Source organism: Meles meles, chromosome 6, assembly GCF_922984935.1.
Source record: "Meles meles chromosome 6, mMelMel3.1 paternal haplotype, whole genome shotgun sequence".
In the NCBI taxonomy this organism is placed as follows: domain Eukaryota; kingdom Metazoa; phylum Chordata; class Mammalia; order Carnivora; family Mustelidae; genus Meles; species Meles meles.
Window position 1 is genome coordinate 122,061,146 of NC_060071.1, and position 25,304 is coordinate 122,086,449.

A 25,304-nucleotide genomic window follows, 5' to 3' on the forward strand; every position below is an offset into this window, starting at 1 on the left:
TTCATTTGATTTGGCTGTTGATTTGTTTTGCTAGCACCTCAGTGTTATGGTTTTGTTTTCTAATACTCTTTAACTTGTAGTTAACATGTAGAATCCTTCCCAAGTATTTTGTTTTTCAAAATCTTCTTAGCTGTGTTATTTGCTTATTCTTGGAAAAAAATATTAAATCATCTATATTCTAAAAACACCTGCTTAAAATTTTAATGGTATGTATATTTCTTGCTTTATTTGAAGGGAATCTTGCCTCATCTTTAAAGCAGGGATAATACTCATTGCCTTTGGTAGGATTATTGTATGGATTAAACGATAACAAACACAAGAAGTGTTTGACGTGATATATCAACTCGGGGCCTGTTGTGATTTCACAGAGAGCTCTACGGTTTATTTGGGCCCTTCTCCATGGCAGTTCATTTCTGGAGTTTCCCAGATCCCCTTTGAAGCTAAAAAGAAAGAGCTCTTGGCTACTGCCAATTCAGAAATAAGCACATTTGAAGGTAAAATGGCAGCAACACCTGAACAATGTCTCCCTGTCCTTGTTGCAGGGTGTTCTAGGGTGGTCACAACTAGCACCGGCTAGAACCAGTATCCTCCACCTGCATCCCCCATTTCCTCAGTGCACATGCTGTGCAGCTGCATTGGTCTGGCCTTCGGATTGGCATTCACATTCACAGGTCACAGTGGGCTGGAATCTGACACCAGGTTTACTTAGCTTTCATAGATACAGCATCAAATACCTCTTGATCGGTGGTCTTTCCAGTCACCTTGCCCTGGCTTCCCAGCCCACAGAGAACACACTCAGCCATTAGCAGTTAGACCAACTGGGTGGTATAAACCACGCCAGCATGGGAAGCTCAGCACAGAAAGTGTATATTAAAACTCCCTTGTGCACAGCTTCTGGGTGCCCGTGCCCCTACCCAAGGACACCCTTGGGGTAAGAGATAACACCCAGAAGCTTGTGTTCTCTGAGTTTTAAATAGTCCTGTCTGCTCAGACCTCTCAGGGGTAACTTCACAGGAACCAGGCCCCAAAGTCATTTCACATTTATCTCGGCCCAGTACATTTCAAGGAAACAATATGAGAGGAAGGTAAATTCAAGATCATCTTCGGGTGGAGAAGAGATTTAAGCCTTCTGGGGCTTTTTCCTCCCCACCCCACCCATTCCGTTTCTGGTCCTCTTCCTGGCCCTGTGGCTCTCTGTAGGCTTCAGAACCTCTCCACACACTAAGGAAACCCTGTGCTATTCTGTGTACTGAGCAAGAAGCCTAAGAAGTCATGGTGTCTCCTGCAGCGCCCTACTTTGCCTCCTGTGAGCCAGGTGGATGCTCGCCGTGGCCTGCTGGGCCTCCCACTGCTGCTTCTGGCCCTGTGAGCTGCTCTCAGGAAGGCGAGGCTCTGGTCCCAAAATCAGCCAGTCTTCATGTTCCCGCATCAGCTCTGCTCTCAGAAATCTCTTCACATTTCCACTCTGTATCTTTCCAATGGGATCCTGGCCTTGTCCTGATGGAAAACTCTAGTCCCCAGCCCATGGCACCTGCCGCCGACCTCTGTCACCCACTGAGGCTGTTTGCATGCCCAGACCACCACCCTCAAGTTGTGCACAGGGTCTCCTCTGCCCCTCTTTCCACTCGGGCATCTCAGTGGGGCCACCCTGTTCTCTCCATGACCCTCCTTTTGTGGGAGAACCCGCCACGGCTGATCTGCCCGACTGTTGCTCTCCCCGGTGCCTGGTGCAGCGTCGACTTCCAGTGAAGGCCACCGCCTGGGGTGTGAGGAGTGACAGACAGGATCAGCACCTTCCCACGGTGGCAGCCACAGCACTTCTTTCCATCCCCCCTGAGGCGGCAAAAGCACATGTCAGCAACAACATGTCTGTTGCCTGATCCTGGACCAAAAAGATCCTGCCTGCAAAAAGTACATTCAAGGTGGAGAAAATGGAAAAGCTGTCTTTCTTCTTGCCTCAGAAACAGGGCGGCCAGTGTCTCTGTCGAGTATACCTGTGCCTGATCTGCGGAGAGGAGTCTCTCGGATGCCAAGAGCCCTGACCAGCTGTGAGCCCTGGGCACATCCTAAAGAATCAAAAAGAAAAAAAAGGGCACTGCTTATTTTTCCCCTGTTCTGCCGACGTTTTTCGCATCCCCAGCATGGAGTGCAAGAAGTCGGATTAGCTTTTGAAATGAACAACACTGCTGGAATTTTCAGTCCCAAATCACTGGTCATTTTCCTGCTTCCAGCCGGAGGGAGCATGACGGGAGCTATGTTCAGGGGCAGCGCTAAGCACTGCTCCTCCTGTTTCCCCCATTTAAGCACCATCTTACCCACTTTTAGGTTAAGGAAACCGTGGCACAGAGAGGTCAAGCAAATCTCTCAGATTCACACAGCCAGTAAGCCACACAGCCGGAGTCTGAATTCTGTCTGGCCCCAGAGTCTGTTCTTACCACACTGCTGTCTGTTACCAACATGTTACCTGGTTTTATTCCATAACAGTTACTAATATTTTAATGCAGCCCAGGCCATCTTTTTGCAAATCCAAATAAAGGAATAACTATTTATTTCCATGTATACTGTGTTAAGCTTCTTAATTTCAACCTGTCCCCTTCATCATCCCGTCTCATTATTGACCTTCCTTTTAACAAGGGCAAAAGGTACATTTGGTTGGATTGAGTTCTTCCTTGACCTTAGAATAAATTCAAATATATAATCAAGAAACTTGATTATCTTAATTGTTTACCTTCCGTAATAAATAGTAGACATTCTCTTTGAGTTCCCTATAGGGCTTGCCTGCGTGTTTACTAGTAGCAGATAATGAAGCAGGTGCTCTCATCCTATGAAAAGCCCCAGGTCTGGTGCTCGCGTTCAGATATTAGGGGTGAAGCCATGTCCAAGTGGCTCTGACTCTCCCTGTCTTGGCCGGCCTTCCCTTCCCCTTTCTGCTGGGCCCTGCTGTTCGCTAGCACACAGGGAAGGAGAAGAGAGGCAGGTATGGTTGGGGTTGCTTTTGTCCTTTCAAATCTGAGGGCTGGATCGACTTCCTTGAGTTTATTAGGAGTTGTTTCCATTGGGAAATCTTCATCCGAATTGAGTCGGTAGATGGGAGGTCCCAGGCCTTCATATTTTTTTTTCCAATTAAATATTCGGGATAGTGGCTTCCTACTAGGAGTGACTTATACTGAAAAATGATCCAACACTTTTTGTTTCTGCTTATTTAAGTTTCAGAAATTTGATTTCATGGTATCTCATTTTAAATACTCTTGCTCCATTTTTCACATATAGTTCAATTTCAAAGTGTGTCGCACGATACTTGTTTTGCTAAGAATACTGTCACTAACGTCATCGTCTGGTTGTTTTAATAGCAAGTTTTATCTGCCTACAGGAGAATATTAAAAAGTGAGCCTCCATATCCTCAAGAAATGAGTGCTTTAGCTAAAGACCTAATTCAGCGTCTTTTGATGAAAGATCCCAAGAAAAGATTGGGATGTGGCCCACGTGATGCGGATGAAATCAAAGAACATCTCTTTTTTCAGGTGAAATATATTGAACAGATGGTTTTGTGTGCCCTGCTATTTGCAGAGTGCTTGGCATTCTTGCTGAAAGGAGTGAATGTGGTCCCTTTTGGGGATCTTTGCTCCCTATTTTCACATACATTGCACTTTTATAAAAAAAATTACAGGGCCCCTGGAGGAATCCAAGGATCAGAATTCTACTTGGAGACACCTAAGTAGTCTTTTTCTCCCTAAGTGAAGTGAGAGTGGGGAGGACCATAATGGCATTCAGTCTTCCATATGCTTATTGGTTCCAGTTTTGAGTATTGGTTTCTATTTATGATTCTGAAATTTAGGCATATGGACTGAAAAGGCTTTTTTAATCTTTCTTAGTTCATGAGCCGTTCCCCCTACTGTGTTCCACCTTCTAGACAGTGATTTTGTTTTTCCTTCTTTTCTGAGGAGTGATCTCAGATAATTAAAAATTGATCTAGGGGCGCCTGAGTGGCTCAGTCAGTTAAGCATCTGCCTTCAGCTCAGGTCATGATCCTAGGGTCCTGGGATCGAGCCCCACATCAGGCTCTCTGCTCAGTGGGGAGCCTGCTTCTCCCTCTCCCACTGCCTGCTGCTCTGCCTACTTATACTCTCTACCTCTGTGTCAAATAAATAAAACCTTTTTAAAAAAATCTATTTCTCAGTTGCATAACTGCAACATAGAATTAAATTGTCCTTTTTTTTTTTTTTTTTTTTTTTTGCTTTTCCTGAGAAAGCCTAATGAGGCCATTCTGCAGAGCACCAATGTATCTGCTCAGCTTAGTTTGCTCAATTTAGTGACAACAACAACAAAAAATCCTCCAAAATTTTAGATAACTGGGGGCAAAAGTTAAGTTGGTCAGCTTGGCTGGTCAACCTGGGACACCATGACCTCAGTTTTTAAAACCCTGCACTTACCACTTTTTTTTTTTTTTTTTTTTTTTTTTAAGAGCGAGAGGGTGGGAGCACACACATGTGCAAGCAGGGGATGGGATGCTGGAAGGGGAGGACAGAGAGAATCCAGGCAGGCTCCAAGCTCAGTGCTCCATGCAGAACCCACCTGGGGACTCCATCCCAGGACCAGAGTTGAAATCAGGAGTCGGATGCTTAACTGACAGAACCACCCAGGTGCCCCATGAACTTATGACTTTTAAATAATTTCATCACCTCAACAAACATGACTTCTAAATATTCGTGATCTAAAAGGACCACCCTGGGGCTCCTGGGTGGCTCAGTGGATTAAGCTACTGCCTTTGTTTGGCTCAGGTCATGATCTCAGGGTCCTGGAATCAAGCCCTGCATCAGGCTCTCTGCTCAGCAGGGAGCCTGCTTCCCCCTCTCTCTTGGCCTAACTCTCTGCCTACTTGTGATCTCTCTCTCTGTCAAATAAATAAATAAAATCTTAAAAATAAATAAAATAAAAGGACCACCCAAGTTTTATTTTATTCTCCAAACTGAGTTTTTACAGTATTATCAGCAAAACAAATGAAAATAGCATAACAAAACAAAGAAAAACTCTGCTATTTATGTCATCTATTGTTTTTTAAATATAGAAAAACAAATAATGGTTGAGAATAAGAATTACCTTTCTGTATTTCTGTACTCAAAAAAAGAGCATCAGTCTCTCAGTTGTCACCCATTTAAAAGTATATTACTATACATCTTACGGAAGTTCAATAGCAGAAATACATTAAGAATGAAATAAACTTCTCAGTGTGTGCACTTCATAAATCAGCATGTCTTACAAAGATTAATATTTGAACAAGCTATTTCAAATACGTTGTTGAGAAATCTGGCTCAAAATTTAACAATAAGGTAAAATTCAAGAAATACTCAAGCCAAATACCTCAATCATATTTCCTAGGATCTTTTTCTCTGTGGTTCCCTATATTTGTCAGTATTATAGTATGTCTTTCATATTAGAGAAATTTCCCTTTTCTATAGCTTGGAATAGTACTTTTAGGTCATTTAATTGCCTTGCTTTTTAAATGGCAAGGACACTTTAGGGAAGACCAGACTCCAACTTACAAAGACCTAAATGGAGAGGAGGTGGAGAGGAACATAATAGCACTCGGTTTTCTACCAAACATTCTCCTGCTAACAACATACTTCTTTAAATTACCCCTTTACTCTAGAAGTTTCTTTTAATGTGTGTATAAATAGCCAAGCACAAATCATATGCTTATAATGGAAAACATTACAGCCACACAGAGGACAGAACACTACTAACTAGAAAATCAAGAGATTGGCCCTTCCACTAGCTACTGTTTAAGTGAAAAAGGTTAGTTCTTACTTCGAGCCTTCAGTTTCCATGTGGATCAAATAAAGGAGATGAGCTAAATGATCTCTAAAGCCCACTCTTAACTGGAAAACGTGAAGATCTGTAATCTAATGATTTTTTTCTACATTACCTCCACAAGAGGGCATGATAAAAACATTTAATGTTAGTGGATTAAACTTCCCGAATGTCATCAAGCATCTCTGAAATCGGAATGCGTCTGACAATAGCCAGCATCACTGTTCTAGTTGGTGATGACTTTTCTTTCTTAATGGTACATAAAACAATGGTGTATCTCACTATCAGTGATGACATCTTAGATTTGAGGAAATATGTTAATAGGATAGCTGCAGGATTCAATTCAGCAAGTAATCCCTGAGGTTGTTTTAAGTGACAGAAGGACAACAAAGAATATAGAGCACAGAGTTGAATTTGAATACGATAAAACATAGCACTTTATCAGGCAGTCAGTGTCTGGCATGGTGGGGGACGAGGGCTCAGATTATCCCTTGGGAAAAAGAACAAGCAGTATTTAAAAAGCTAGAATAGTTAAACATGTAAATCATTATTACATCAGTATGGCAGTATCATTTATACTTATAGACATAAAAAAGTACATGATTTATAGTGAGTTTATTTTCTAATCTGTCCAAATGACCAGGAGGGCAACCAAGTATCGGCCAAGAACCACTTAACATGGCCTCTAGAAAACGGGAATATTCCTTTAGAATTAATATTCATATCCATAGAGCATTGAAAAGCCCTTTATTACATAAAGTTTTGTTCTGGCCTCACATCTTTCTCAGGAGGGTCAGGACAAAAATAATTTTTCTGTTATCCCTAAGGGTGAATTAGGATATCCTGGTGCCCCCCAGAGGACACAGCAAGACCCCAGAGTGATGGAAGGCCATCTCATCTTTCAGACATAGCTTTAGCTGGAGCCATCAACTGCAGTCAGAAAATGTGCTCATACTTAGGGAGGAGAAAAAAATATATATCTATATATGTATATACATATACACATATATATGTATATGCATATACAAATAATATATGTATATATGTTCACAAATATATGTATATAGAAATATAAATTATATATACATATACACACATGATTTTTATATATAAATATGTATTTATAAAGATATATAAATATAGTAAATTAATATAAATATATTTATATATTTTTTTTAATTATTGGTTTGAAATATGTGCTCTTTCCCTATCAACCACTTAAAACTCTATCTGTCTTTGTTATTCTTAGACAGTTCTCAGAAAATACTTCAACTTTATTGGTTTCTACTTTGGACCAAATTTCTTTCTCTGTTTTAGAAAATAAATTGGGATGATTTAGCCGCCAAAAAAGTGCCCGCGCCATTTAAGCCTGTCATCCGAGACGAATTAGACGTGAGTAACTTTGCTGAAGAGTTCACGGAGATGGACCCCACCTACTCCCCGGCAGCGGTGCCCCAGAGCTCCGAGAGGCTGTTCCAGGTAATCTCCAGGCCCGCGCTCACCCACACAGGCCGCTTGTGCTCTGGGAAAAAAGATTGATTTTTCCAGATGACAGTGTTCTTGGCATCTTAAAAGCAAGATTGTCTAATCTCTTCAATATTATCTCTATATTATTAAAGATTTTATTTATTATCTCGATATTATTAAATACAGAGATACTGCCCATTATTAACTGAAGCTTATGGTCTGTTAAATAGTAGATATTACTTACGTGTTTTTTTTTTTAATATAAAGCATGCTGATTTTTCACTCGAAATTTTATTTCCACTCAGGCTCTCTTATAGAAAACTACAGTACTGCTTTATCTTACCTCTACCCATATAAATTTTCTTCGGTTCATAAAAATTGTTATCCGATTCTTTTTTTTTTTTTTTTTTTTCCCTTTTTATTTTTTTTTTTTTCAGCGTAACAGTATTCATTCTTTTTGCACAACACCCAGTGCTCCATGCAAAACGTGCCCTCCCCATCACCCACCACCTGTTCCCCCAACCTCCCACCCCTGACCCTTCAAAACCCTCAGGTTGTTTTTCAGAGTCCATAGTCTCTTATGGTTCGCCTCCCCTCCCCAATGTCCATAGCCCGCTCCCCCTCTCCCAATCCCACCTCCCCCCAGCAACCCCCAGTTTGTTTTGTGAGATTAAGAGTCATTTATGGTTTGTCTCCCTCCCAATCCCATCTTGTTTCATTTATTCTTCTCCTATCCCCCTACCCCCCCATGTTGCTTCTCCATGTCCTCATATCAGGGAGATCATATGATAGTTGTCTTTCTCCGATTGACTTATTTCACTAAGCATGATACGCTCTAGTTCCATCCACGTCGTCGCAAATGGCAAGATTTCATTTCTTTTGATGGCTGCATAGTATTCCATTGTGTATATATACCACATCTTCTTGATCCATTCATCAGAATGGCTAAAATTAACAAGTCAGGAAATGACAGATGCTGGAGAGGATGTGGAGAAAGGGGAACCCTCCTCCACTGTTGGTGGGAATGCAAGCTGGTCCAACCACTCTGGAAAACAGCATGGAGGTTCCTCAAAATGTTGAAAATAGAACTACCCTATGACCCAGCAATTGCACTACTGGGTATTTACCCTAAAGATACAAACATAGTGATCCGAAGGGGCACGTGTACCCGAATGTTTATAGCAGCAATGTCTACAATAGCCAGACTATGGAAAGAAACTAGATGTTATCCGATTCTTTATCTTCAGTGAATAATATCAACTGCTTTCCAACTCCTGAAGATTTAGAAAAGACTTTCTACTTAGAAAAAGATCTTCTTCAGACTTGAAATACTCTATATTAGATGGCGTCAGAGCTCCCTTCTTGACAGCCATTAAGTGTCCCATTAGTATGGTTTAATCTGGTCACCTGGACTGTGTCTCTGGACCTCTAGCACATGGGTGGGCACAGAGATGTTTAAAAACTGTTCTTTGAACTAGTGAATGTTCTAGCTTGAACAGATTAATTATCTATCACTATACCACTTTTGGTTCAACACATCCTTCTGACATTTGGTTTTATTTCTTTTCCAGAACTCAATTTAAAATTTTTAGTTTAAGGAAGTATAATGGGCCAATAATTGCTAAATTAGAAACTAACTGTAGCCTTCGAAATAATAATAAGCAAGAGCCCTTGGACCACTTTGTTAAGACCTTGAACTCTACCCTTTTTGAGAAGTTAGTTGTGTTTGTATGCGAACTTTTATCAGCAATGCGGAAGAATTACAGCCCTGAGTCAGATCCAGGGGATGGAATAGAAAGGAAGGTGTTTCTGCCTTTCATTTTGAGTTGGTTTAATTCTACCAGAAGATGGCATTATCTCCTTCTGAAAAGCATTTTTCTATTGATTTGAAAAAAACCTTGCATTTTAGATTACAAATAAAATGAGAGTCATCCTCATACATATTTGAACGTTTTTCAGTCTTTTTTCTTGATTTTAGAAAAAAATTATTACATCTGGTCTGGGCTAACCTGGAAAATTGCAAATCCTCATTCTTCCCTCTTCCATTTCTTTTGAAGGGCTATTCCTTTGTTGCTCCTTCCATTCTGTTCAAGCGTAATGCAGCTGTCATAGACCCTCTTCAGTTTCACATGGGAGTTGAACGTCCTGGGGTGACCAATGTTGCCAGGAGCGCAATGATGAAGGTATAGACATGGTTAATTAAATGACATAGGTATGATTTAAATACCAACACTAATTAACATTGTCAAGGCCAGTGAACGGAAGAGACTTCCCATTTGACTAAGACGCCGTTTTAGGAAATGAATAAGTGGAAATAGCAATATTTCCCTTAGAGAATTAGTCACATCCATTTCAATGAAGTCCTTAGCAAATTGTGTCTTTAAAAGTTCTATAGGTGAAAATAGAAATCAGCTAAAAGGAAGATGAATCTTAGAAGATTCTAAATGTACCCCATGCGTATATATTAACATTAATAATGTTTTTTACTTGACCGTGTCATTTATACCTCTGCATTCCTAGTATTAAGTTAAATGATGTTGGTTTCTTATCAGGACTCCCCGTTCTATCAGCACTACGACCTGGATCTGAAGGACAAGCCGCTGGGAGAGGGAAGTTTTTCAATTTGTCGAAAGTGCACACACAAAAAAAGTAACCAAGCGTTCGCTGTCAAAATAATCAGCAAAAGGTAGGACTGTGCGTGACGTCCTTTTGTATGGATTCATCCTGGTCAGTGAATTCTGTAAATTAGGATTTTTATTTAAAAAATCAGTGGTTTCCTGTAAAGCTTTTCACCCATGGGTGTAGCCATTCAGTTCATTAGCTCATCCATTATCCTTCTGACTCTAATAGATGTTTGCTGGTGAAGTACATCATTTGAGACATAAATCACAGGGTGACAGGCTTTCGAGGTTCCTGCAAGAACATTGTCTGTGGCAATCAGACGTGCTCAGCAGCTGTTGCTGTTCCTAATAGTTAGAGACTTGAAATACTTTTTTTCTGAAATGACTTAGCAATTTTCCGGTAGCTTTGAGATCCAGCTCGTCGTTTCGGTAACTCCAGATTACCTCCGTGATTATATATTCCTGTTACCAAAACGTCAGGCAAGTCAGGCATCCATTTCTTCATAGGATTGGCTCTCTTCTGATTCAGAAATAATCATTTTCTCGGGAAGAACGCATTACTTGTTCTGGTGGGGGTAGGATGACTCACTACTGTCACAGAGACCTCATTGTGACACTTTGACAGTTACCTTCCGAACGCACTGTCAACAAACACAAAAGCCAGGTTGGGACAATCCAGACATTAAAAACTTGGTGAAGAAGGGGTAGGTACGTGGAGCCAACTACTTTCCTCTTGCAGGATGGAAGCCAATACTCAGAAGGAAATCACAGCTCTGAAGCTCTGTGAAGGACACCCCAATATCGTGAGGCTGCACGAAGTTTTTCACGATCAGGTATTTTGACACGACTTTTCTGTGCATATGCGGGTTTTACTTCTTCCCAGGTTCATTGGTGCTGCCAGGGCAGAGTCAGGGACGTGGGATAAGACCCAGCCCCTGGAGAAGATGGAGAAATTTCTTACCCCTCCCCCAGACCCATGCATCCTTTCACATCCGCTCTTCTCCCTCAGTGGGCATCTAGGACGCCGGCCAAGGGCAGAGGAGGCAGAGCCGGGGGCGCTGTCACAAGCTGCACTCTGCTTGTCACCCGTTCAGCTGCTGCCCACCATAGCTTAATCACTGGAGAGTTCTCAGGAAGTCCACTAATGATCAGCCTTCAACCTTCTTTTCACTTCCAGAATAGAATATAGAGAGTTGTAAGCCTCATTAGTGCAGGCTGAAGAGGAGAGACGAAGCAGGAGGGCAAAGGCGCTCCTCTCATCTTACGTCAGATATATATTCCGCCCAGAGCATATTCCGCCCAGAGCGCAGACCCGTCACACCGCCCCCTCTTCTCCCAGAAGCGTGTAACTCCGCTCGTGGGAGGAATGCCACTGTGTCAGGGCCATGCCTTCTCCTCAGCCCCTCTGCTGCCACCTTCCATGACAAAATCGGCTCTGTTACAGTTACCTTTCCTCCTGGGACGGGATGAGAGGACACGGTCCTATTTGAGACAACATGCTAATAAGCACAAGAGCCAGACCCAGTCCTGATGCGGCCTTACCCTAACTCCACCAAAGAAGAAACGGACTCCGAAGGGTCACGAGACTTGTCTGTGGTAACACCGCAAGGAAAACCTGGGCTCCAGGCCTGAGCTGTCTCCACGGTGCTCCTGTAACACCATGTTCTGGGCAGGCCATGGCCCAGTTGTCTGCAATACCGAAAGTTCCCCAGGTGCCATGGCCAGTAACTGCTGCCCTTCCTGATCGCGTGCCTCACACGGGCCAGGTACTGTCCCGGCTGCCACACGTGTTGCCCAGTCCTTACAGCAACACCATGGGGGGAGAAAATGGAAACTCACAGAAATTAATTAACAGGGCTTCACACTTCATAAGCGGTAATGCTGAGCTCTAGACCCAAGCACCCCAACTTCAGATCTCTGCTGCCTCAGGGGAAGCAGGAGCATGGAGAGAGCATCCGAAAATGACACGGTCATCTCTTCACTCTCTGGTTCTCATAGTCAGAAAAGAGATGTCTTCGATGTGAGGACTTGGGGGAATGAGGACATGCTCCTCCACTTGCCTCCACGTCTCTGGACTACCCAACTCCAGTAGAGGTAATAATGAGTCCCCAGCCACTGGAGGTGCTTAAAAAGAGCCTGGACAGTTTCCTGTTGAAGATGATTTCCATGATCAGTCGGGGGACTGGAGGATGACCTTTGACACCACCCTCTGGTTTTGCAGTTGTGCCCACCTACGTCCCCGTAGAGACAGTCTCTTAATGTTTAGGCAGACGTCAGCTCCCAGGAATTGCATCCCTAGTTTTGTACTTTGGCCACAGGTTAAATTTATCATTTGCTATTTTTATCTTAAAGAGTTACTGAAGGGTGCCTGAATGGCTCAGTCAGTTAAGTGTCCAACTCTTGGTTTCGGCTCAGGTCATGATAGGGTTGTGAGATCGAGCTCTGTGTTGGGCTCCATCCTGGCCTTGGAGCTTAAGATTCTCTCTCCTCTCCCTCTGCCCCTCCCCCAGCGCTCAATCTCTCTCTCTTTCTGTCTCTCTCAAAAGAAAAAGTTACTGAATACAAGTTGTCTCATGATGTAATCCTATATATACTAGTACAAATATATTAAAATGTATTATATTCTACTGTTGATACCTTGGGTGATTTTTTTCAGTGTACGTGACAACAGTTGCCTCCATCATCCCCAAGTGCACACAATCTCCGCTTCAATGGGTGGGTCTTCAGCGACTCCACGGCAGTGGAGTTCACTTAGTGTACCAGGATCTGTATTCATTTCCTCTTGCTGTTGTAACAAATTACCACAAACCTAAGGAGTACCAATTTATAACCATACAGTCTGGAGGTGAGAAGTTCAAAATCAGTCTCACTGGTATCAAGTCCAAGTATCAGCAGGGCTGGTTCCTTCTGGAGACTCTAAGGGACACTCCGTTTGCTTTGCCTTTTTTAGCTTCTGGAGACTGCTCACATTCCTTGGCTTGTGACCCTTCTTTATATCACTCCAATCTCTTGTTTCCATAGTCCCGTCCCATACTGTTGGCTTTGGTGGGTAACGTAGACACTCTCCCCATCTCAAGATCCTTAATCACATCTGCAAATTCCCTTTACCATATCACGTAACATCTGCAGGTTCTGGGGATTAGGATATGGATGTCTTCAGAAGACCAGTTATCCAACTGTCTCATATGTATTTTCTCACAGTTACCTGTTTTATTGGTAAGGGTCCTAAAACTCATACCGGTTAAGTAGCATCCCCAGGGTCATAAGGAAGTAGCATTCCAGGTTTGACTCTAAAACCCATCTTTTAAACTACTTACAGGTATTGCTCTCCATTTTTTTTAAGCTCACTGGCATATGCTTGTAGCTGACCTCCAACTTCGACCATATCTGTTGTATGTAGAAACTCAAATCACCATGATCTCTGGTAGCCTGGAAGCAACTCCCATACTAAAATGTTCACCTTTTAAAATGTGCCCTATATGTACAGGATAATTGGCTTTTTTATGAAGCTTTTTTCCCCCTGGATTTTGCTAATTCAAAAGGAAGCATGTTTGCTGAACGATGTTGGTTCTGTAATACATAGCACCTAAATCTGTTGACTGGGTATCCTCTTAAACTATGTCAGTGTTCATTTGAGAGCTGATACAGCTTCTTCGCTTTTTGATTGCCCCTGTTATTTTCTTTATGGACATGTATGCAAGGCATAATAAATAACTTTTAAACTATCTAATTAAGAGAATGCCACTGGTATGCAAAGCGATAATTTAAAGAAAAACAAAAATAAAAAAACACCACCCTTGAGCTATGGGTATTTGCTATGGATATTAACAAGAAACCCTGAAACTAATCCATTAAGCTCTCACAGGAGGTTCAGAGCGACTTCATGAAACAATACCTTTTTTAAAAGATATATTTTCCATTCAGTGGGTGGGTCAGGCCTCCTGTGGGCAGTTGCCCATACTCTGTCCTTAATCTTCTCCATTATTTAAAGCAGACGATTTCACATTATTATCAGCACTAGGCCACACTTTAAAAAGAAAGATATGCAAACTTGATAGAGAGGGTTGGAATGGAATTCAAATGAAAGAATTAGTCAAGGAAGGGATATATAAAGATTTCACTGCAGCACTTGAAATTTTCCATGACCAAAATAGAATTCTAAAAAAGCCACATTATCCCTCAATTCTTTCCTCTCCACCATTAAGGCTTGCTATTGATTATTTTAACAAGGGATTATCTAAATTTATTGGCGATAGTTAATTGTCCAGGAATGTTTCATCCGTAAATGCACTTCTCTTCATGAAAGCCCTCCGCATTCTTCTTTTTTTCCTCTCTAGCTTCACACGTTCCTGGTGATGGAACTTCTGAACGGGGGAGAGCTGTTTGAACGCATTAAGAAAAAGAAACACTTCAGTGAGACGGAAGCCAGCTACATCATGCGGAAGCTCGTTTCGGCTGTGAGCCACATGCATGATGTGGGCGTGGTGCACCGGGACCTGAAGCCAGAGGTATCACGGGACCCACACTCCTTCCCACAGCTCAGTCCAGCCTCAGTACCAACCCCGTCCCCTCCCCCACTGCCGCCACAGGGTGGGCTTTTCTTGTTTCGTGGTTTAGCGCTTTCTGCTAAAGAGATACTTGCAGAGATACTGTTTCTTGGATTTTCTTTCTCCTCTATTTTAGTCTAAAATAAATTTGCTTTTTTTTTTTTTTTTTTTTTTTTTTTTTTTTTTGCCAGCAGATCATCTTGAGGTTATATTTGTAAATGTGAGAGCCTTTTATGGAAGAAATACTTTATGCAACAGTTGTGGGCCAAAAATAGTAATGGAAATTTTTGTAGCAGAAAATAATATCCTTTCTATATGTGTACCATTTTAGAGGGTTTTTTAAAATGATGTATTATGAAAACTTTTTTTCATTTTTATTATCGAATTGATTAGCTCATGAATAGGAATGTATATAATTCTATTCTATATATTTAAACATAAAGAATTGTCTTAGTTTAATTAGTTGTACTGCCCTTATAATGTGCTTCTCTTTGCTCACGTATTATATTTATAGAATTGTGTAGCAATGGCAAGCAGCCCCTATTTATATATTTCTTCTTTCGAAAGGTTAATAGAAAAGATTCTGGCTCCAGAATGTCCTTGTTTAGTATCAAAAATCCGAAAGTATCCCCCTTTAGGAAATCATCAAAATAATAATGAAAATTAAAAAACAAAACCCAATAATTTACAAAAGCATAACAATGACTCATCCTTTATCATATGCAAAATTACACATATTTCCTCTTTAAAATAGAACTTCATTTTTAATTACCATGTGGTTATAATGCATTGTCAAATTTTTTTAAATAATAATTTATTTGGAGTTCATTTTTTGTGTTAAACCACAAAAGAACATGTCTCTGAAAGCACCATTTTTTGCCAGTTTAAATATCTTGGATCATTGGTAGGAAGAGGATGTTTTAAAAATGGAATTCTTTTTTTTTTTTTTTTTTTTTTTTAGATTTTATTTATCTATTTCAGAGAGAGAGAGAGAGCACAAGCAGGCAGAGGGGCAGAGGAGAAGGAGAAGCAGACTCTCTGCTGAGCAGGGAGCTTGATATAGGGCTCGATCCCAGGACCCTGAGATTATAACCTGAACCAAAGGCAGATGCTTAACTGACTGAGCCATGCAGTTGCCCCTAAAAATGGATTTCTGTGCATCCAAATATAACTGACTGATTCTAAAGCATGTAAACTTCTGTCTGTGGACTTCCTATTACTGTTATTCATATTACTAGTAATTAGTCAAAAGTGAATTGTGTTTTATGAACTTGCAACTATGGTAGCTCCCCCTCTGCTTCCTTCATCCGAGTTCTCACTCTCCTACAGAACACCCACTGAAAATATGGTGCTCCGTACATCAGAGATTAGCGATCTATTTTTAAATGTGAAAGCACACCACTTAAATGTTTTCTTGATAGACAAGGAACAAGCATGTAATTTTTTTAATTGAAAAGATCTGTTCCATGACTGTATAGAATTCATTTTCACATGTTTTATTCTTTGATAACTGGCCATCTGTCATCCCATGAGTCTCAAATGAGGCAACTGTCCTCTCCAACAGAATTTAAATTTGCCTTCCTATTTTACTGATAAAAAAGATACTTATGTTGCTTAGTTCTGCTTATTTGTTACAAACCTTTTCTTTCAAATAATCCTCTGAAACGAAGAATTGTCATATTATTTGGGACATTCTACCACAGTGATAGGGTCCCTAAATCAAAATATTCCGTGGAGAAAGAAAAATGTGCCTTTGTACTAACATCCTCATAATAAAGTAGTTTTCACTTGGGCTTTTAAATGGTAGAGTATATTATTTCCAAACTAAAAGTTTAATTCCCTTCCCACTGATGTCATAGTTTAAGATCTGATTATATATCTCTTGGTATATTTGTGTGGCCTTGGCTTTCTGCTTAGGCAGAATCCTAAATTCTCGGTGAGAAGCAGACAAATTTAGAAGCTGGCTGACATTCCTGATGGGCTGCTTTGTACTTTTCAAACTGGACCCCATACTCTTGAAAGATTAAGAAAAACTGCATCAGATTAGTTTCACTTGGGCTTGAAATGAGGCTGAATGGCCCTTGCTCCCTGCCACTCTCGCCCATGCGCACCCAGCTCCACTCGGAGAGCGGAGTCTCCTGCATTTCAAGAACTGCAGCTATGGAAGTCCTCTGCCAGCCTTAATATAGCCTAAACCAAAGTCATTTCCAAAGGCTGAGCAGACTGGATGAAGCCAGAGGCCAGGGGCAGGTTCACACCGCAGAGATGCTCAGGAGCCATTTGCTGAGACTTCTCCGGAATGCAAGCACGTGAACCCCAGCTCTCACTTAGTGGTGATGAACCTTACATGCCGTCATATCCATGTTGTAATTCCATCACGCATTCAGGATCAAGCATTGTATAGAGAACATTTAAGAAAACTTTTTAATATTTCTGCTTTTCTTTCCTCCCGCTTTATTCATTTTTAACATTTGAATGGAAGGTGTAGAAGAATTTTCTTCTTGGTATGAATGAAGCCTTCTGTGGTGTCTTTTATTTTAGTTGGAATAATAGTAACAAAGCAAATGATGTTCCAGATCTGAGGAATAATTTAATAAATACAAAGACATAGGAGACATAGGAGGTTTTGTCAGGATGTCTGAATGTAAGCAGATTCACCCACTGTGGGTACTAGCCTGATAGACAGAAAAAAGGGGTGACCGTGCATCAGATGGTTAGCATTTATTAAATGTGTGATAAACACAAAAACGATACAATAAAGCCTTAGTGACTGAGAAGGCTTGGCAGACAAAGGATTTAAGGAAACAGTGTTTTCTGAATGACTGAGGGATGATATCCATAAGCATCAAAAATTGCTTAAGTATTAACTGTTTGGGAGAAAATTATTTCTGAAATGTAATATAGGTCTTTCCCATGTCTTCTTTCTTTCTTTTTTATTCTTTGAAGATTTATTATTTGTTCAAGTAATCTCTACACCCAACGTGGGGCTTAAACTCACTCCCAAGACAAAGAGTCACGTGCTCTTCCAACTGAGCCAGCCAGGTGCCCCTACCATGTCTTCTTTAATAGGATATACTAGAGACAGCTATTTTATTTATGACTTCATTCAGTGGATGGATATTTACCAAAGCACCTACCATATGAGTGTCCAGATTTTGGGACTAGAGTCATAAATAGGGTGGACACATACTCCCTTGCCATTAGGGAATGGTGATGGTCTAATGGGGGAGGAAGACGTTGAATTTCTAACACCAAGATGCTAAGGAACAGAAAGAAAACATGCTAGCAGAAAATAGAAAGAGTCCTGACTTCAGTTTGGTGGCACAGTTTGGGTGATCTCTCCAAACGAGGAGTAGGAGCACGTGAGCCAGGTCAGAAGGGAGGTTGAGGAAGGAGGGTAGAAGGCAAACACCGAGAGAGAAAAATGTAGACAAAGGCTCTTCTAACATGGAAAGAGGCATGCTACGATTGAAAAATGTTTCACAAGACATTATAAAATTAAAATAATCCAAAAAAAGCATAAGGCAGAGAACAACAGTTCACCGACATCAAGCTCCCAGAGGCCCTCCCCAGCAGACCTCTCTCCGAGCCTGAGTCCAGTATCAGTGTATAGATAAATGGTGTTACAAAAACGGCATCCCCAAGTCCCAGGACAGTTTCATGAGAGACTAATTGAAGTGTATGTATCTTGCAGAATTTATTGTTCACTGATGAAAATGACAATTTGGAAATTAAAGTAATCGATTTTGGGTTTGCACGCTTAAAGCCACCTGATAACCAGCCTCTCAAGACGCCCTGCTTCACCCTGCACTATGCGGCCCCCGAGCTCTTGAATCATAACGGCTATGACGAGTCCTGTGACCTCTGGAGCCTGGGCGTCATTTTGGTGAGTTCATTTCCCTAGAGCCAGTAAAACCGAGGCAGTTTCCGGATGGCCTCGTACCTGTCTCTCTCTCTGCTGTTTTTCTTCAGGTTGTGGGGGAAATTGGCAGATGGGTTTCTCTTCTGTGCAATCTATGAAAGATCTAACCCAAGACTGTTTCCCTTTTTTAAAATTTACACTGGAGACAATGTAGAAACTTTTATTTTGGTTTATTTTGAACTACTGGAGGCCCTGCATTTTGTGTGCATAGGAATTTATATATATATATTTTTAAAGAAGCTGTTTTCAAAAAATAGGCATATTGGATATAATGTGAAAATGGTAAAGTAACTTATTAGTAGGAAAACGTTAAAAAATACATTCTGTGAGATTTTCAGACTAAAAATATAATTAAAGAAGATAATTTGGGATAAATTAACAAATTAATTGCTAGAACAAGAAATATTTATAGTAGCTTATAGTAATCGTGGTAAGCATGCTTTTCACAAAATGTCCTTGGCTGCCGTGATCAGAAACAACATTAAGCTAGAAAAACCTTGGCATGTTTCTTCTCAAAATAGCTTGACTTTTTCTGCATGTAATTTGTAATGCATAATGTTAGGGAGAAAATTTCAGACAAATACAGAACGATTTCAGGAACAAGTGAAATCACTCATAATCTCATTGTGTGGAGATGATGTGTACCTGCTCCCCCGCTCCTAACCACCCTGCCTCCCGCCACCATGTTATGTGTGTTTTCTGTCAACTATGTGGGTTTTTTAACAAATGAGATTATATTATGCATGTGGTTTGGGCCTCTAGAGTTCATTTAACCATTTCTTTACTAATGAGCAGTTAGTGTTTTCTAGTATTTTTCTAATTACAGACTACGTAAATGATTTTTTTTTTTAACATATGTGGTTGCATTTGTCTCATTATTTCCTTGGAATAGACTCCTCGGAGAAGGACACGCACATCTTTATTTTGACATATATGCCTGGATTTCCTTCTAGAAGGTTTAACAGATCATGTTCTCATCAACTGTGTGCGAATACATCAGATACTATCGATTTCAATCTTAAATTATTTCCCACTGTTGTTATAACTTGCATATATCTCTTTGATGAATATTCAGTTTTGAGCATCTTTTCAAGTATTTGGACATTTGTATTTTCTTTTTTATGAATTGCTGTTTATGAGATTTGCCCATTTTCCTGTGCAGAAATTTTTCTTACTGTAAAACTCTCGGAAGTATCTTAATCCTTTGTCTGCCATTGATATTGGAGATATTTTTTCTGATTTGGTCATTTGTTTGAAAACATTGTTTATAGTAATATGGGATTTTCTTTTGGGTGTTAGGAGGGTTTAAATGGAGAATTCTTTATTTCTATATCGTAAGATGTTAGTCTTTTCCTTTATAATATGTGGCTTTGATGTCAGATTGTCCCTCCACCCTACCCCAACCCGAGATTACAAAAACATTCTCCTAAATTTTCCTCTAGAATTATGTTTTCTTTTTATACTTAAATCTGCACTCCATCTGGGGTTTATTTTGGTGTCAGCTTGTTTTCCCCCAGTGGCTATAGCCCGTTGTCCCCGAACGATGGTTCTTCTTTTATTTTTAAGTTTTAAATGGTTTTCATTTCAACAGTTTTAAGTCATCATTTATAATTTTCAAACTGAAATTAAATATTTATGAATAAGATCTTTTAAATAAAAAATAACTAACTTCTATAGATTTGAGAGTTTCATTAAAAGACTAAAACCTCTTATGTTTTCATTAGCATTCTCCTAAAAAATTAGTCTAAATAAAAAGGAGCTTCCCAATTTTAGCAATAGTATAGAATTGCCCTTGATAAAAGAGCCTTTACTTTAAAAGAGGTCAGTGATAATCCTCAACCTCTTTAAGGTTTTAAAAGACAGTCTTAGACACACGGACAGGTATTTTCAAGCTTCCGAATGCCATATCCATGGAAATACATGTGTAATGGCATGGGTTTGGAAGCCATGCTTCTCCCTCAATCTACTCGTCAAGTTGTTAAGACAAGCAGGGGACAAAGAGCAGCTTACACGATAGCACAGGAGCACAGCCAGAATACCCAGACTGTGGGAAGTTCTACAGGACAAATAACCCAGTTTCTCCTAGGAGAAAAAAGGTAGCCCGAGAAACCTATAGACCAAAAGACACTTCTGAAACAATATTTACATTTGCTTGAATTCTGATTCAAGCAAATTCTAATTTTAATTCTATTTATTAAATTCAAACTCTGAGCCATCCAGATGTAACTGTAATCATAGATATATACATGTGTCTGACACAGCCGGAGAGATCCGAATACCGTTTGGCTACTGATGATATAAAGGAATTACTACGAATTTCTTCCAGGTGTGATCATGGTGTTGCGGTTGTGGTTTTAAAAGAAACTTTGCCTTTTAGAGATACACAATGAAATACAGACGAAGAACAAAGTTAGCACACGATTTAAACAGTCACAAAAACGCTTTGCGGACTTTTCCACACGCATGAATGCATGACTCCAGATGATCTAGACACAAAGCCCCAGTGATTCTGTAGCAAGCACAAAGTTTATTTGGAGTCTCCTGATTGCCTTAGAAATCGATGGCCTTTTGGGGTGCCTGGCCAGCTCAGTAGAGCATGCAGCTCTCCATCTCGGCATTGTGAGTTCAAGCCCCACATTGGGTATAGAGATTACTTAAAAACAAAATCTTTAAAAAAAAAAAAAGAAAGAAAGAAAGGAAATCAATGGAGTTTTTTGTGTGTTGTATCTAATAAACATGAATGTGGCTATGGTAATCTGAGAATAATTTACATCGCCCCCTTTTAGTAAAATAAATACTCCGGGAAGCGCTGCATGTAGTCTCATATGGCTAGACTACAACCCAGTCTTCCTCATTGGGTATGCAGTCCCTGTCAGAAACACAAAGGACTTTAATTAAAATAGAGCTTACCCAGTGGCTTAGCTTGGTGTTGCCATAACAGAATCCCTCGGATTAGGTAGCTCCAGCAACAGAAATTTATTTTCTCACAGACTGGAGGCTGGGAAGCCCAATACCAAGATGCCCACAGTGTTGGCGTCTGGTGAGGATTTTCCCCTTGGTTTGTAAACAGCCACCTGCTCTCTGTATCCTCACATGGCCTTCCCTCCGTGAGTGTGCTGGGGGAGAGAGTGCGAGTGCGCAAGCTCTTGGCTGTTTCTTTTTATAAGGACACTAATCCCATTAGATCAGGACCCCGCCCTTATGACTGTGTGTGACTTTAATTACCTCCATAAAGGCCCTGTCTCTAAATATAGTCACATCCGTAGTTGGGTCTTCAACACAGAAATTTTTTTTAAAGATTTATTTATTTGAGAGAGAGAGAGAGAGTGTGTGTGTGTGTGTGTGTGTGTGCGCGCGCGCGCTTGGGAGCCGAGGGAGAGAGAGAGAGAGAATCTCAAGCAGACTCCCCACTGAGGCAGCCTGAAACAGGGCTTGAAATTACAACCTGAGCCAAAATCAAGAGTCAGACGCTGAACCAACTAAGCCGCCCAAGTGCCCCAACATACGAACTTCGGAGGCACGAAACATTAAGCCCCTAACACAGAGTATTCATGGGATAGGATTCTGTGGCAGCCAGCCGGCATATACAATTCCATTTAAAACATAATTCTTCCAAGTGTTTTATTTAGGAGATCTTATTGTTTTACTTTTTTCTCAAAATTTTATTTTGGAAATTTCAGACCCAGAAAAAAATTGAGAGAATAATACTGTGAATGTCTAACATTTTGCCACATTGCCTTTTTCTTTCTCTCGATTTCTCTCTTATGCACACTCTCCGTGTGTATGTGTATGTATGTATAGGTACATACATATATATGATATAGATATGGTCACAAACACATACATAGATATATACCTTTAAGTGTGTAAATACTGTTTGCCACACCATTTGCAAACAACTTGCAGGCACAAAATTTTTTTCAACACAAGTTTATTCCTGGATAATCAACTTAAATTGTAAAATATTGATTGGAGTTAAGAGAAGGCTAAAGTTTGTCTATTTCTGCCTCATCCAGAGCAAGGAACTTTTCTATAAGGTCCCTGATTACCGGTCTCCTTACACACTTCCAAAGATGGAGAATTAGTTTATCTACCCAACAGCCTGTTACATTACTACGCATCAGAAAGCAATAAAACTGTATTTATAAAGGTTACTTTCTCATATGTAGCTACATTCATTTCTGTTAGGAAGGAGGGTAGGATTAAGAAGTGGAATATATTTTAGAAAACTGTTTGGCAGCGTCCACTGAACATACACAGTCCAAATGACCCAGCGGTTCACCCTCAGGAATAAACCCAAGAGAAATTATATTTTTAGTTCCAAAAAATGGGTATAAGAAAAAATATATAGGGCACGTGAGTGGATCAGGTGGTTAAGTGCCTGCCATTAGCTGAGGTCATGATCCTAGGGTCCTAGGATTGAGTCCCATGTTGGGCTTCCTGTTCAGTGGGGAGCCTGCTTTTCCCTCTGCCTCTCTCTCTCTGTGCGTGTCTCATGAATAAATAAACAACATCTTAAAAAAAATTTTTTTAAATATATAGCATGTTTTTTTATTTTTTTTAAGTTTTTATTTACTTATTTGACACAGAGAGAGAGAGATCATAAGTCAGCAGAGAGAGAGGGAGAAGCAGGCCCCCCGCTGAGCAGAGAACCCAATGCAGGGCTTGATTCCAAGACCCTGAGATCATGACCTGGGCCGAAGACAGAGGCTTAACCCACTTAACCCAGGCGCCCCTATATAGCATGTTTTAAAATGTCTCGAACTGGAGGGGCGCCTGGGTGGCTCAGTGGATTAAGCCGCTGCCTTCGGCTCAGGTCATGATCTCAGGGTCCTGGGATCGAGCCCCGCATCGGGCTCTCTGCTCTGCAGGGAGCCTGCTTCCTCCTCTCTCTCTGCCTGCCTCTCTGCCTACTTGTGATCTCTCTCTCTCTGTCAAATAAATAAACAAAATCTTTAAAAAAAAAAAAAAAATGTCTCGAACTGGAAACAAATCAAATGCTCATCAGTAATAGAAAGGTATTCTAGTCTGGGCTCCCCAGAAAGCAGAACCTGAAGCTAAAGTATGTCTTGTCTTGCTCCTAACAAGCATAATCCCAGGAGCAGGAAGAAAGCAGAGAAAGAGGGATTGCAGATGGCGCACATCTGTTGTATAGTGCAACTGATCCCTTGAGTTCATGAACCAAGACCTCTAATGAAGCAAGCTCTAAGTTTGCAGGGACAGACACATGAATTTTATAAGTGGGCTGTGTACCCATAAAAATCTAGATATGGGGGCAGTACCTGGGTGGCTCAGTTAGTTAAGCATCTGATTCTTGATTTTGGCTCTGATAATGATCTCAGGGTCATGAGATCAAGCCCTGCGTGGGGCTCCACACTGGGCAACAGACTGCTTAAGATCCTCTACCTCTCCCTCTGCCCCCCACCCCACCGATTTCAGTCTCTGTCTCCCTCTCTCCCCCGCCACCTCTTTCTCTAAAAAAAAGAATCTAGATATGAGGACCCAGCACCAGCTGATGGTTCAGTATGACCCTCAAGAACAGAGCTCCGACCACAGGGCATTGTCCTGAGCAGGGGTCTTCACTGAGTTTTTCGTGTTCTAATAGACCATCCAGCAAGCAAGCCCAATTTCCCTTCTTCCTCCATCAGTTGGTCATCGGGAACCCCTCCTCAGTGAGGCCACTGGCCTGAGTTAGGAGTGTTGATGCAGCAGAGATAGGTAACGCACACCCATGGATGTGACTTACTCATGCCTTCTGGACCTCCTGGGGCTAGTTCTCAGTGTGCCGTGTCCACAGTACATGGGATCGCTGCTGTGACTTTGAGTCGGTGCAGCTGCTGGTCCGGGCACACGATGCTCTGGTCTTGGTATCCCTCCCATGGACACACATGGTCTGCTAGAACCAGTAGCATCCAGGAGCTGTTTCTCAGAGAGTAGTTCTCTGCCACAGAAGGCAAGAACCCCACCCCAGAATCCTTCACATCTGCCCTGCGACTCCTCTCGTGCACTTGCCAGAGACGCCGCACAGCATTCTTACCTCTAGCACAATCGAGTCAGCCAGATCCAATGGCCTGGGTAGGAAGACATCCTGTGTTACAGCTGGGACCTGCTGCGGAACTCCTTGACTCCAGGCCGCACTTGAAACTGGTAGCCTTCCCAGTCACTTGATAAACGGATTGGAGCAGTATTCTCGAGAAAGTAATATATGCTGTCAGCAAAGTCCCAAGAAGCCCACTACGTCCTGTGCCTCTTTCTCAGCGGTACAAGGTACAAGCAGTTTGTCTTTCAGGGACAAGTCTCTGTGCCCCTAACCAGAGGAGCTCTAAACCCTTTACCAGTGTGACAGTCCCCTGAATGTTTGTCCTGTCTGTCACCCCTGCCCTGCCATTCGTGCGCTTAGAAGGCATGTAGGACACTGCTGGTTCCCGCCCAGCAGGTCTCCCTTCATGAAGACATCAATACCAAGAGCCAGCCTGGGGTTCTTGAGAATGTCAGGATGGTCAAAGTCCTAACAGGCTGTAGGAGAACAGAGCTGGAGAGTTCACATAGCTCTCGGGCAGCACAGTGAATGCTGTCCTTGCCATGTAAAGACTCCCTGCATTGATCTTTGCTATTGGTAGAAATCAGGACGAATCTGTTGACCGGATAAGTAGGTGCTTATCAGTGCCAGCCCCATACTGACTTGTACTACATTCAGCGTGGCCGCTCTCCCAACTGGTCCCTTTTAGCCAGGGCCTGCAGTGCCTTTGGGGTGGACACTGCTCCCTGTTCTCCTCAATTCTTCCTCTGCAGGGATAACACTTCTTAACGCAGTTGTATAGTAGCCTTTACTTTCGAGTCTGCTCTCTGGGGAACCCGGGCTAAGATAGTTGGTGCCAGCAGTGATCTAGAAGGTGGACCTTTAGGAAGGGACTGTAAAGTTGCATGACTCAGGAATGG

At 41.4% G+C, this 25,304-nt stretch overlaps 1 protein-coding gene across 1 annotated transcript in view; it reads left to right on the plus strand.

The window, feature by feature from the left end:
* RPS6KA5 (ribosomal protein S6 kinase A5) overlaps positions 1–25,304 on the plus strand; it is a 179,092-nt gene that overhangs the window by 147,078 nt on the left and 6,710 nt on the right. Inside the window, exons 8-14 of the mRNA XM_046007694.1 lie at positions 3,371–3,521; positions 7,126–7,287; positions 9,333–9,458; positions 9,828–9,961; positions 10,636–10,729; positions 14,234–14,404; positions 18,138–18,329. Coding sequence (XP_045863650.1) covers positions 3,371–3,521; positions 7,126–7,287; positions 9,333–9,458; positions 9,828–9,961; positions 10,636–10,729; positions 14,234–14,404; positions 18,138–18,329 — 1,030 coding nt within the window. The remainder of the gene's footprint in view (positions 1–3,370; positions 3,522–7,125; positions 7,288–9,332; positions 9,459–9,827; positions 9,962–10,635; positions 10,730–14,233; positions 14,405–18,137; positions 18,330–25,304) is intronic.